This window comes from Alosa pseudoharengus, unplaced genomic scaffold, assembly GCF_046254945.1.
Source record: "Alosa pseudoharengus isolate Yale_2024_CS ecotype anadromous, Long Island Sound unplaced genomic scaffold, YU_APseudo_1.1 YU_APseudo_1.1_scf_12, whole genome shotgun sequence".
Lineage (NCBI taxonomy): Eukaryota > Metazoa > Chordata > Actinopteri > Clupeiformes > Clupeidae > Alosa > Alosa pseudoharengus.
In genome coordinates, this window is record NW_027468587.1 from 19,953,280 (window position 1) to 19,967,331 (window position 14,052).

Below are 14,052 nucleotides of genomic sequence, written 5' to 3' on the forward strand. Positions count from 1 at the left end.
CGCTCTGCATGAGTTGGGTTGCAAATCTGATGACCAGTTGCCCTTTGGACTATTTCTGTTACAGCGGAACACTGACCAGGTTGAGTTATTGGATTGGGTTTCCTCTTGCGGCTTTTTTCTTGGAAGAATCCTAACCTGTGGAATTTCCCCCCACACAGTGCCAAGCATGTTGTTGGTCCCCAAAAGTTTATCAACATCAGACCCCTGCACATGGGTGTGTAATTGGTGACAATACAAATCTGAGTGAACTCAGCCTGCTAAGTCTAATTGGAGTTATTGAGAGGAAGAATGCCTAAAATCCTATTGCCTTGGGGGCATGGAAACCCTGAAAATCTCACACTATCTATCTAACACTTCAGATCCACTGGATACTCCGCTCAGTTCAAATAATTCCCCAAATTACTGTGAATGTTGAGCGCATGTTGCAGTAGCTAGCCAGTATCATTGTCCCATTCCCCATAGAGGTTTTGTAATGTGATGGTAGTGCTTAACTGTAGTAGCTTTGTTCATGGATTCATTTGGGTCCTTGTTAAAATTCCTCTACAAAGTAGGTCTTTCACTCTGGAAAAGAACATGAAGTATGCGGTAATACTTTTCTGGAATTAAAATGTTTGCCTCAGAGTTCTCTCTGGAAAAGATCACTTGGAATGTGAGGGCGTCTTTTTCTTTCCTAAATCCTTATTGTTAAGTTTTTGTTAAGTTGAATCTACACTCTTAAACAGGAATCGAGACATGCGAGCAGATGTTGTTTTTGAGGAAGCAGCATTGCGAAGCCACACACTCCTTGCGTTTAAGTCGACGCTAGAATGCATTACTACAGTGATTGGGCCCGATATTACTTAACTCATAAACCACAGGTGACTGTGAACATCCAGTACAGATGCTTTTAACCCTTAAAGGTGTACCATCACAGCTTCCGTGGGAATGCATGGATTCCAGTTGCTGCTAATGGAAGAAACTAGAATCCATGCATTTCCACTGAATTATTTTTGGAATCTGATCCCTTATCCTACCTGTTCATTCTTACTCGTCGCTTGACTTACCGTGACTAAATTCAAGATGGCTGCAAACGCTAAACTTCGTGAAGATACTGTCTGTATAAATCGTCTTGTAAGTAAACTACCAGTGCTTTTTCAAAGTTCTCAATGTCTCGTTTTAAATGTCAGGGCCCTCGGAAGTCTACCAATGAAGTGTGGAGATACATTGAGCCTCGTAAATGGTGTAAAACAGTGATTTATTTGCATGGCTAGCCCAATGCCGAAGCACCTCCACCATTGAAAAAGCTGTTGGTAGCATCGGCTAACTAGCGCCAGATTTTGGAGTGCAGGGGACAAGCCGAGGTGGGCTGAGACATACGTTCACACTCGGTATCATGTTTCAACACACTTTAGGTCAATATCACACCGGAATTCTCCTTTAAAGTGCCTAAGAAGTAATGGGGGGACTGTAGAGGGGGGACTGTAGAATTCTGGGGTATTCTCACTGTATTCTGATGTGTTCATATGTTACATCTGTGTGTAGTATAGGCCTACAAACGGGGAGAGGTTCATATTATTGTACATAACTGTGCCTTAGGCCTGTGTACCAGCAGGAAGGTCATACAGCCCGATGTTTAGGAACATCCGAGGAACATCAGTGATAACATGGGCCGAGGGAGACAGCATGTCTGCCTATTCAGGTATCTCCATCTGGCCAGGGCCGGGTTGTGTACACTGATTGGCACCTGCCACGTTGGCATGATTGACGTTTGTATGTTTTAGTATAACAGGCTTTGTCTTAGGTTTTGACTCGGAGACGGATCGAGGAAGCGACCCGAGGAGCATCTTCTGTCGGAAGGCTCAGCAGCCGCTTCTAATAACAACCACAACTGTTAGACTCTGCACAGTTTTACTGTTTGAGACTTAGCCTGTGTTCTGTTATTCATTATTGTACCATCTACAATAAATCATCATCTAATCGCCGATCCTGATCCTGCCGTCAAGCTTTATTGACCATCTTCAATACAGACATTAGAACTAAAACACAACGCAACAACCAGAGAATCCAACATTTTGCTTAACTCGCTGAAACTGATGGATGAATGGCCAGCTGGTTCCCCTCATAACCAGCTGGTACCTCTGCTGGTTACGAGGGGCCCAGAATCTGCACTCTACTGTCACCATGGCATGACAAAGAAGTTGCCACTTGTATTGACGTGGAAAGAGCAGGTGAATAAATGCTTGGCTCAGAAAATAGTTTCCGAGTGCAAAATACTGTGTCATTCTTGTTTGTTGTCAGTTGTTTTTTGTTCCCCTCAGCAGTCAACTTCCTTGCCCAAACATGTATTTCCTGAATGGTAAGTTTTCCCAAGTCTAAGGTCTACTCTAAAAGAGACATTTTAAAAATGGATGGGAACACCTTGCTGAGTGCTTGTGAGAGGAGCCAAAGGACGTTTGAGACTGAGTACTTCGGGCTCTCTCTAGAATCCTCAAAAGCTGCACACATCTTAAAATGTCAGAGCACAGTTTTTTTTGCCGTCTCCTCCAGATGGTCGTGCTCACCAAGAATATTCCCTATCGGGGAGTACACCACATATGTCAGTGTGCTGCCTCTGAGCGGATCCATTGTCTGCTAGTAGATTGGATAGGAGTCCCATCACAAGGCTGGCCGTAAGCTTGTTTGTTGGAGAACACTAGGTGGATTGTCACTTATGTGTCGATAAGACTATCACTCAGACTCCCAGACCAGACAGCCTATATATTTGTTCTTTTGGAAAGCAGAAGAGCTCCCCCTACTGGCCATGTCAGAACATCACTCTTCTGTGCATCCTCATTAAGTGCTGGTACACAAGAGTCTTCCTCCAATTTTCTGACCTCATTATCACACTAATTAACATGGGGTCAGGGGTTAACTTGGTGGGCAGCAGAGAGAGCCTGGCACCACCAGTCTGTGTTTATTTGGATGTTTATTATGCTGTGGGCATGTGAAATTGTTTCATCCTAATGTTCATTCATAAGTTGGTATACCTAGCCGTATATGCATGAACAGAACTAGACAGCCGGTATATGTGTGTAATTGAGAGCTTCATAAATAGATGTATGAGTAACGGAAGAACGATCAGTGCTTTCCTGTGTCAGTGTGGAGGCTCTGTGGAAGTAAACAAGAAAGCAGCAGTGATGAGACTCCATGACAAGATGTGAGGCAGAGGATACTTTCATGACACAGAAATATTTAATTTCAATAGAGCGCACATACTGCCGCTGGTGTCTATAAATACCACAAGGGCTTGAGAATGAGACTTGAGGAGTGAGTGCTAACTTGAACTAGCCCTTGTCATCACAGCTGTCTGTCTTTTCTGTGTGGTTCCATTAAAACTGAAAAGGGGTTGAACTTGAAGTAATAAAAATTTAATCTTATGTGCACATTGTGTATTCGAGAGTCATTAAGGGCAAACATCAGCTCTGTGTGTCATTGACGCAGTGACACAGTAAGTACAGTACACACAGTGTGTGTCTCAACATCCCATAATAACTAGCGTAGAGCCCAAACAGGGGCCCAGTCAAAGCATACATTTAACCAGTGCTGCAAACTACCCTGCACCTTTACAAGCTAGATTAGATGCCACTTTCAAATGGAGGTTTTAATGGCAATGGGCTACATACTTTTTAGGAAAGATAGAGATACCATTTACATTTCAGATCCATATAAAATAACAAAATCTTCGTCTCGTTTTGAATGATTCTTTCCTCTATTAATTCAGTTGAAATTCAAATAATTCCAAACAATATTCCACAAAAAATGTCTGTGACTGTCATACTGGGGAAGTGTTGATTGTGATTGTTGATTGTTTTGATTGCGAATGACTTGTTTTCAGTGGGATTCACTGAGCTGCATGAGATATTGGAGGGACATATGATAATTCCAGTGTGTGCCTTTACAATGCATTCACTCCCAAATGAGTGGGCAATAGAGTATGAAATGAATATAATTCTGGGCTTAATGGATTTGTTCAGCACATGTGAAAAATGCCATTAATTCTGCCCTATGCCTGTCTCTAGACTACTAATCAGGCCTGTGTCTGCCAAAGAGGGCAAATAAAACACTGGGATATAATAAATAAATAAAGAAGAATGAATGGAAAATTGGTCATACAACAGAGTTCCAAAAGAAGCCAAGAGGATCATTTCCAAGTGTACAAAAATCCTTTATACTGCCAACAGTTTTGTTTTTCAATGTAATAGTGGTAAGTAAACCACTGTTTTTTTTTTCTTCTTCATTATTTAACATCCAAAGTGAAAAGAGTGTTGACTCTTCTGATCCAGAACAGTAAATCAGATGGCATCCAGCAGCAGCTTGGTGCAAACCGACAGATATCTGCATCAAAACTTACACGTCAGTCCTGATATACGCTTGAATGACAAACCCTTTATGCCACCCAAGTCTGTCTGTCACAAGTCTGGCTTCTCTCTCAATCTCTCTCTCTTTCTCATTACTTTGCCTTTCAATCCTTTCCATTCCATCCATTTGAGGTGGGGAACTGCAGGCATGAACTATTCATAGCAATCAGATCCCTCTTAAAAATCTGTCTTGTGCATCCCAGCCATCACCACACTGACTGGAATGTAATCATCAGCACAGTGTGATGCTGTTGAAACCCCTCTGTGTTATCTAGTCTCTCCCCCCCATCCAAACACATGTGAGATGAGCAGACAGACCGGTCTTCCTCTCTAATCATGGAAATGTGCCCCAATCAGACTGGTGATTAAATGCAGCTTCACGCATCTCATATGGAAAGTATTGGGTCTGACAGTTTAATTGTGCTGCACCATCGACCAGTGTTTTTTGACAACCACATATAACACAGTCTTCTTCTCGAGGACCATCTCTCCCAAGGGACTGCATTTAACCCAGGGGGATCCTGCACTCTCAAAAATAGGGGTACGGTTGGGGTACATTTTTGTTCTTTTAGGTACAACTTTTGACCCTGTACCTTAAAGGGAACAAAATTGAGCCCCTAAAGTACTAATATGTACCGTTCCTGGATCATTAATGTACCTTTTCGCAAAGGGACCATATTTGTACCTAAGGGTACAAAAAGTACATGGCCTGTCACTCAAAAGTTGTTGGGGGAGGAGATTCGGGACGGGAGCAACCGTTATTTTTCCCCTCAACTTTGTTCATCTCACTCACCAAGAAATGGAGCAACTTTCAGTGAGGAGCTTGGTGTGAGAAAACACATGTGCAGGATGGAATAATCTTTGTGGAAGAGGAGGCAAAGCTATTCAGAGGTAAGGTGTAGTTGCAATTTATCGAAATTCGGTTTGTACATTGTAAATAGCCTACTGTTACAGTAATGGAGTCATATTGTTGGCTTAAAGGCTAACATTAGCATTCGCTAGCAACTTAGCCTAGGTTAGCTATGAATTCAGATATTTTTAAATGGAGTTCAAACTCCTTCAATAATGCATGACTATCGTGATAAATGGTAAGGAAATGATTTGTGTGTGTGTTTTATCTACTATTTCCCATGTCAATGTTAAGTTTTTGTGGAAGCCATTAAAGCCAACTTTCACTAGCAATCATTATCCTAACTAGCTTAGCCCATAGATATATGAGCATATCCTAGCACTGTTAGCCATACATACTTGCTAACTTCCCTGAAAGGCTGGTTTAATATCAACGGTAGTGCAGGTGAAAGAAGCCTGGTAAGTGCATACATGCAGTAAGCATGATCACTCTCAACACTGTCATTTTGTTTAGGTGAAAATTAATTAGTTGAGTTGCCTATGTTCACCAGAACATCCTGGTTGTCATTGCTTATCTAGTTAGAAGCTAGAGGGAGCAACTCAGAACCATTCTATAATGTTATAAAGTTACTCAGAGCTTGATAATGGTCTAAAGTAAATCTAATGTTAATCCTTCTCACAGATACCCACCAAGGCAGAACATGGCCACTTGGAAGTAAGCTTACCTTTCCTAAAGGATCTAATGGCTACGTAAGTTACCCAACTTGGTGTTTTTTTTGTAATGGTATTTTTCTTATTGATGTTAAATACATATAGAAAAGTATTGCATAATAAATTATGCAAATTATAATAATACAGACAACTTTTAGATTTTTTTTTGTCCAATAGCAATTTATATATTGGTTAAGATTATCTTTGTGCTATTTCATTGTTGTGTCATTTTGTTTAATTATATTATTCTATTGCATGGCATTTGTCTCTCAAACACATAGTGGAGCAGGCAGCTTTCGTTCATAAAGATACGGTGAAAAGGAGTAAGGAGAAGTTTGGGAGAGTCAGCCGGTCCATGGAACTTGTAATGACTCAACGCTGATCTATGCCAGGTGAGCAGATTGATATAGTTACATACATGTATTAGACAAGGTATTTTACACAATCTGTCTGAGGCTATTTATTTGTGTGGTTGAAAAAAATCTTATTCTGAGGTTTGTGTTTGCATTTTGCTTCCAACAGATGTAAAACCCCTGCTGTCATTGGTGAGGCTACCACTGCTATTGAAAATATGTGAACGTCCTGTAGATCAAGTAAGGTTCCAGTCTAAGTCAAAGTGGATATATGCAGAAGAACAGAAGTTGAAGAGGGGGAAAACAGCAGCCTCTACTGCTGTTGACCTTTACTTAGCACACTCTCCTGAAGAATATGTTGGATTTCTGCCAGTTTTTGAAATTGAACTTTGGTGCCTTTTGAGACTCTTGCCTTTTTAATGGCTCGCCTCATGATTGGAAGGATTGGAGTGTGTTTTCTGATTGATTGATTTATTGGTGAGGTAATGAACATTGTAACAATATATTGTACATTTTTACAGGCTTGCTAATATTTCCCAAAGGCTTGCACATTGTTTTCTGAGATACTACTCTAAAATGTCGCTATATGACTCATTACATCACACATATCGTTCACTCAATTCTATGGTGTATGCACTGTGAATGAGATCTAAGATCATAGCTACTAAGTTACTGCAAGGACTTTGTTAATTTTGCAACGTGTAATGGTTATGGCAAGCAGATACTGTATTTTCATCACTGTCACATACACGAGTATTAACATGAACTTGAAAGCATACAAGGTTTGTTGGAGTAATTACTAACTCAAATATTGGTATTTTATAGATCATATAAAGGTGTTATTAGTGCTATCGTGCAAATTAATATATTTTTTTCCTTCTGCGTATAAACACAATGTGGCTATTCAGGCAAAATATTGTAAACCAAAGTGTTTTATTATTTACACTTACATTAAGAGTCATAACATGTTTTACGTGAATATGTATATTGATATGGATATAAGATATTTTGATGTTTTGATATGAATGTGTTTTTAATATGAACATGTTAACATTTATTGTACCTGTATTCATGTGAAGTATTGTGTGTAATATCCCCCCAGAATAAACATTTAAATGTACTTATTGGTTGTGCATATATTTTAGTTATACCACCTTAAATTTTCACTGGGGTTGTACCCTTGAAGTACAGAATAGTACCTTTTAAGGGTACTATGTGATAATGATATATACAGGTACATTTTAGTCATTGCAGGTACACAAGTGTACCTTGATGGGTACAGATGGCTAGGGTACACAAATGTACCTGCATTCATAGGTACAGTATTGTACTTCAAAAGGGTACTGCCCCAGCGACAAGCATTTGTACCGACTTAGGTACACACTGGTACTTCCATTTCTTAGAGTGTGTTGTGTCCAAGTGATGGTCATTAGCAGAATGGTCTTGGCAGGTAAATAACCTTTAAATACTCTCATTACATGTTGAAGAGTTGCATAAGACCATTAGTTTGTCTTTTGATTGGTTCCCCCCTGCTCCCCTCTGTAGGTTTTAAATCATAACCATCATCTTAATTACTACATTTTCTTTGTCTGTACTTGACATCTATCTCAATACACATGGGCTTACCTTCTGAAGAAGGTCACTGAGACAGGTCCTCCGTGAAGTGTAACTTAGGAGACTAAAGACATCCCTGTATCCCCACAACAAAGAAAGACAGTTTTCTGCATAAATGTTTAGATTTAGTCATTTAGTAATTTTGCACTACTTCCCATTATGAAGTAAGCAAATCTAATTGATTAGACATTACATCATTTAACAGTCTCTGCAATAATGTAACAGCAGAAAGGTATAATACTATAGGAGTGTCCTGATTTACACCAGAAACACCCACCCCCACCCTCACCCTCATCTCCAGCTGACTCTCATTCAGTTGGGGAGAAATAACATTTGAGTTGTATAGGCTACACCTCATAAATTGCAGAGCGAGGTGTAACCAAAAGATGAGAACATGGCAGGGAGAAGAGTTGTTTTTTCATCTGCCTTTGTATGAATCCACTATGAGGCCTTTTTTTTATTGTTGTGAGGCATGGCATGACAAAGACGTCAGTGGTATAGATTGATGTGGCCTTTATTCTGCCACAGTGGATGGAATGCAGGGTACCTTGGAATTGGCCCATTTCAGGGTGCACTGGGAACAAACTTTTTTAAGAGAGTGAACACAACTTCTTTGATTGTTTCTTTAGAATCTCAAAAGGCAGCATTCAGCATTCTCTTCAGCGTTGTCATAAAAACAGTTACCAGAGCGAAACGCAACGTGACATTTCCAGTGGATGCCTGCAAAGTGTTCTCGTTTTAAAAGTTTCCGGAAAAGTTTTAAACTGTTTTCAAGCACCAAAAGGTATTAAGACAGTCACGCCTAGACAACATAGCTGTGGAGCCCGGTGCATGTTTCCCAGAATGAGGTACATTCAGCCTAGTCTTGGGAGAAAATGAGGCCAACAACAGAGAAGGTTCACAAAAAATGACATAAAACACACTGGTGGGCGAAATAGCCAAGCGCCCTGTCAAGATATTCTGATAAGAGCTTATTAAACTGGTCACCTCTTGCTCATTTTTTAAGTGCACAGGCAGCACACCCACATATAGGCTATGCATACACATCCTTGTCATTATCTTTTTTTAATCATAGTCTTTCCCCTTTGTATTTAGATGTTAGTGTTGGAGAATACTGCAGTCTTGCCCAATACTCTCCCGTTCCAAAGGCAGCGAGGACCCAAGCCTTTTGACAGACCACCTTATGCTGCATTCTTCAACCGGCAGGCCACAAAGTTTTGCAGATATAAAAGTGTCAGCAGTGTCTGAGATCATGAGGCATGTTAAAGACGCATGGAGTTTTAGTCTTCAATAGGCTGAGCTACATAAAAAGCATGTTGACATCACCAGAATCTCAGCTGACACTGGTAAAGGCCTGACCTTTGGTGTTGTTATTGCTGTTAAGGTTATTATTCATACATTTCTGTTCAAACCTGAATGATAGAACTAATGCATAGTGTAGAATCTAGTGGGTTCAACAGGTGTGTTTATCTGACCTATTGCATCAAAATTAATGTAAAGATACCAAAGTACATTCTTTTTAAATTACATTATCTCTTTCTTTTCTAGCATTACCTTAACATTAGGCTACGTTGGCTATTGTTTAATTAATGGCAAGATAATCCTATGGTTTCAATTTTGTAATGTTACAACTGTTGTAGCCTACATAGCTTATGCTTTTACGCTTACATTTGCAAATTAAAGCTGCACACGGGCCATTTCAAAGAGTTTACCACAGAAGAATCTTCTTTTAGATGGCTCCGTTTCCATGTTTTCTATTCTAAAATGAATACAGACGACCTGATATAGGACAGGGTGTCATTTCCCCACTCATCACACTCGTAATCCATGCATAGTCTACATGATTGGGGGCACTACCGTTTCGGTATGATTGCTCACCAAAGCCTTCACGCACATTATTCTGATCACACATCATCTCACATCTGATGTTACGCATGTAGATTTAAGGCTACTGAAGAGTCACCCAGATATACAGGAGGCATGAACACTTTTGTGTTTTGTTTTGAGACTGACACCTTGGAATTGTGCGTTTTTTCCTGCAGTCGTCGCCTAATCAGTGTGATGTGTGACACTGAGATTGACAACGAAAAACATCGCCCATGTGGAGATTAGCGTATAAAACGGTTAGCTCACAGAAGCTCAGGAAATATTTAAAGCTCAAATTCTAGACAACTGGCTGATGTGACAACTGGAAATATTTAAAGCTCAAATTCTAGACAACTGGCTGATGTGACAACTGGACGAAATACCAGCCAGCAGAGATTTGCGACATACAGAATAGCCTACCTATTTGAAGACAAAACGCGCAGTGTTTTTCCTCACAAAAGATCAAATAATTGTGACGTCATCTGGCGTGGAGTGTAATCTAACGTCATATATGATATGGGCCTGTAGGTTTAGGCCTATGTCTGTGCTCATTGTCCAAAAGGGATGACTTCAGGTAAATAAATGACCATTATAGTTATTTATGTTTATTGCCATTATATGGTTATTTTTGACAAATGTGTGAAAATGCTTAAGAATTGCTATCAACAGCTATCAATTGCTATCAATGTTCTCTCCTCAGCATCAGACAATGATGAACCTCACAAAGGTCAGAAAAGGGGTCGGGGTAAGAGGAAGAGGTCTCAGAACTCTAGGCCATCGATGCGGAGGCTGGCGCTGAGATGCAGCTCCAGCTCCAGCTCCACCACTCACTCCCAGGCCAGGTCCCCTGGTGGCGCACGGCTCACCCCCCAGACCCTCTATGAAGGAGCCCTGAGGAGAATGCAGAGATGCCCAGCCATGCCGTCCAAGATGGAGGGGCAGAGATACCGCCTCAGGAGGAGTCAGCCCGCTAACCTGGCTCAATCACTGGCCGAAGCCCTTACGACTAAGCCCTGCCCAGGAGATGAGATGCCAGGGCCTTCGAAGAGGCTCGTCCCCCTAAAAGATGAGCACCATCCAAAAAAGAGGAGGAAGTCTGCTAGGCCCCAGCAGTCCTCTGAGCAGCCTGAAAGTACAGAATCCTCTGAGCCTGTCAGACCTGCCAAAGCCCCGCGCAAAGGTTGTCATGCATGTCAAAATTTTAACTAGAAATATTACAGAGGATGAACTGGTAGTATTAAAGGCAATGCCTGATAAAATGTTAGAGCTTAATAGAAACCTTTGTCACTTAATGCAATGTTTGAATTCATGTTGCTCACACAATGGAACTAATTGTATGTCATATCTTAAAATTTCATGTCTAAAATTTGTGTGCACTACTTAATTAAGGCTGCTGGAAATTTCCCATAATTCTTTGCTGGATAATAAAACAAAACAACTGTTCTGCCAATGTATCACAAGATAATTATCTATGACTGGACTAAATTACAATATTATTTTCTCAGCACGCTTGGAGCGGCTTTATCAGAAGGGACCATTACTAGGGAAAGGTGGGTATGGGTCTGTTTTCAGTGGAGTGCGAAAGTCCGACGGATTACCGGTAAGAGTAGTTCAACTAATATCCTCACAAAGCCCCTTCCACCCACCTTCAGCAGGGACATCCTTTCTCCTGACGGGCCACAGTCCATGCTGTGGACTCAAACAGTGGATAACCGTGTCTGCAAAGGATTTTTGAATTTTGTTCCTTGCATCAACCGGGGAAGGATTAGTCATACCTACCTGAGCAGCACTGATAGCAGAGCTCCTTAATAGGACTTAGAGACTGTGGAACCATGTATGTTCTATTCAAAGAAACTTCTGGTGTGTTTCCTTCGAAATTCTGCAAAAAGTTGTAGAGTTTTGATTTTTTCGAAACTTGTATGGCCTATGTAATTTTCATATCCATACTTACAATTATAGTTCAGGCACAGTCTCAATTATTCTAATAGGTTGCAGGTTTCGACTCTATACAAATAATGATTCATTATGAGCATCGTAATCTAAGCTTTTTCTCATGTCAGGTGGCTATTAAGTTTGTGTCCAAACTCCAAGCCGAGGAAGAGATAGAGCTTGTGAGTACGTCCCCATCACACAATATTTGAAATCTGTTTAGTTATGTACATACCAACCTACAGTGTTTTTCTGTGTTTCTCTACCACTTATTTTTCTTCTCTTATCCTCTTATGTCCATGGTCTCCGGTCCCCCTGTACCCTCCTCAGCCCGAATTTGAGGGTCCTCTTCCCCTGGAGGTGGCCTTGATAAAGCGCGTCTGTGCGGTGCCCGAGAGCGCCCACATCCTCCACATGCTGGACTGGTTCAACCTGCAGACCCAGTACGCCCTGGTGCTGGAGCGGCCCGAGCCCTGTCAGGACCTCCTGGCCTTCTGCCTGGACAGAGGTGGTCGTGTGGACGAGGGCCTGGCCCGCCAGGTGATGACGCAACTGGTCGGCGCCCTGATCCACTGCACTTGCCGTGGCGTTCTCCACCGAGACGTCAAGCCGGAGAACATCCTGATCCACACAGACACGCATGCCATCAAGTTGTTTGACTTTGGTTGCGGAGACCTATGGACGAGCACTGCCTACAAGGAGTTTGCAGGTCAGAGGGAGTGACTTGTCGTTTTTTAAAGCATCTTTTAATATCTCTTTGCTTCTGAAAATGTCATGTTTTGAAATGTCTACTCACAATAACCTGTAGTGTATCCTTTTCATGTCTTGATGTGGAGATAAGTTGACATTTAGGCTACACCTCTTGAATACTGATAAACCTGATTTCTCTGAAGCTAGAAATCTGTTCTAACTATCTTGAGTAAGCACTGTAGCATTACAAAGAGATGTGCTACTTCTTCATGTTTGCCTGGTAATAAGGCAAGGCAAGTTTATTTAGATAGCGCATTTTATACAAAGACATAATTCAATGCGCTTTACATAAACAAAAGCAGAGAATAGTAAATAACAGTAAATAAAGGCTTAAAAGGGCAAATCACAACAAGGGAAAAAGTAGATGTTTGTTTTTCCTCATCCATATGTTTCTCCCTCTGCAGGCACTTTGGATTACATTCCTCCAGAGTGGTTCCTCCGGGGGAAATACCATGCTGGCCCTGCCACGGTCTGGTCTGTCGGCGTGACCCTGTACAGCATTGTCTCCGGTTTCCTCCCCTTCGGTAGCCCCAGGCAGATCATTAAGGGTAGACTGAGGTTGGACGATGACTTGTCTCAAGGTGAGGCGAATGACACATACAGCATGATTGATTGACAGGGAAGTGAAGCCGCATGGATTATATGACACGACTGCACTTTCCAGGAAATGCTGTCCTCTGAATGGGCTCCCCAGACACTGGGCAGACATTGTTGTTTACACTGTTTATTTTTGCTGTTGTTTCAAAGTGCCACTCAATACAAACATGATTTTTATTTTGGTTTCCATAAAACAACAGCAGGGATTTAATTTCATATCTCTCATGTTCTTTTGTGTTGTCAATGTAAGACACTTTCCGGCAAACCACTGATTAATAGATAGTGATTTCACTGAACAGAGCAAAGCACTGATTAATAGATAGTGATTTCACTGAACAGAGCAAAGCACTGATTAATAGATAGTCCCATCTCACTGGGGCTGTCCACTCATGATAAGATACAGCAGGCAGCTCATGTGGAGCATATTTCTTGTGGATCAAAATGATTTTGAATGGATTTCAGATGTTCTCACTGCAGTATTCATTTTGAATCCATCCTCTCTCTCTCTCTCTCTCTCTCTGTGTGTGTGTGTGCGTGTATTTCTTTGTGTGTGTGTGTCTCTCTCCCCCTTTCTCTCTCTGTATGTCTCTCTTTCTCTCTGTATGTGTGTGTGTGTGTGTGTGTGTGTGTGTGTGTATGTGGGCAGAGTGCCGTGACCTGATCTGCTGGTGTTTGAGTCCAAAGGCGGCGGACCGGCCCACTCTGGAGCAGATCCAGCTCCACCCCTGGCTCCAGTAGAGGAGTCCTGCAGCCTCAGGTCAGCAGGAGCCCCAGACAGTCACTTTAACCATCACCTTCACCAGTTGGTCATCTGGCATGGCTGTGCTAAAGACATTTGGCAAAGTATAATTATAAGAGAGAACTTGCAAAACTCAGAGAAACTTGGGGGAAAAAAAGCAATTACCAGTCATTTGACAGAGTTTCAAATGTTTTGGGTGTTTAACTGATATAAGATCATGAACATGATTGACAGCTGCAAAAAGCACACCTAAAATGTTCCCTACCCT

At 41.5% G+C, this 14,052-nt stretch overlaps 1 protein-coding gene and 1 long non-coding RNA gene across 2 annotated transcripts; both read left to right on the forward strand.

Moving 5' to 3' along the window:
- Positions 1-4,907: 4,907 nt before the first annotated feature.
- On the forward strand, positions 4,908-7,409 carry LOC143118394 (uncharacterized). Its single transcript, XR_012986130.1, has 4 exons — positions 4,908-5,267; positions 5,908-5,975; positions 6,218-6,328; positions 6,459-7,409. It is a non-coding gene; the product is annotated as an uncharacterized LOC143118394 (long non-coding RNA).
- Positions 7,410-10,549: 3,140 nt separating this feature from the next.
- LOC143119634 (serine/threonine-protein kinase pim-1-like) lies at positions 10,550-13,783 on the forward strand. Its single transcript, XM_076281256.1, has 6 exons — positions 10,550-10,949; positions 11,275-11,369; positions 11,830-11,880; positions 12,029-12,407; positions 12,853-13,029; positions 13,692-13,783. The coding sequence occupies exons 1-6, from the start codon at positions 10,550-10,552 to the stop codon at positions 13,781-13,783; spliced, it is 1,194 nt and encodes a 397-aa protein (XP_076137371.1).
- The last annotated feature ends 269 nt before the right edge of the window (positions 13,784-14,052 follow it).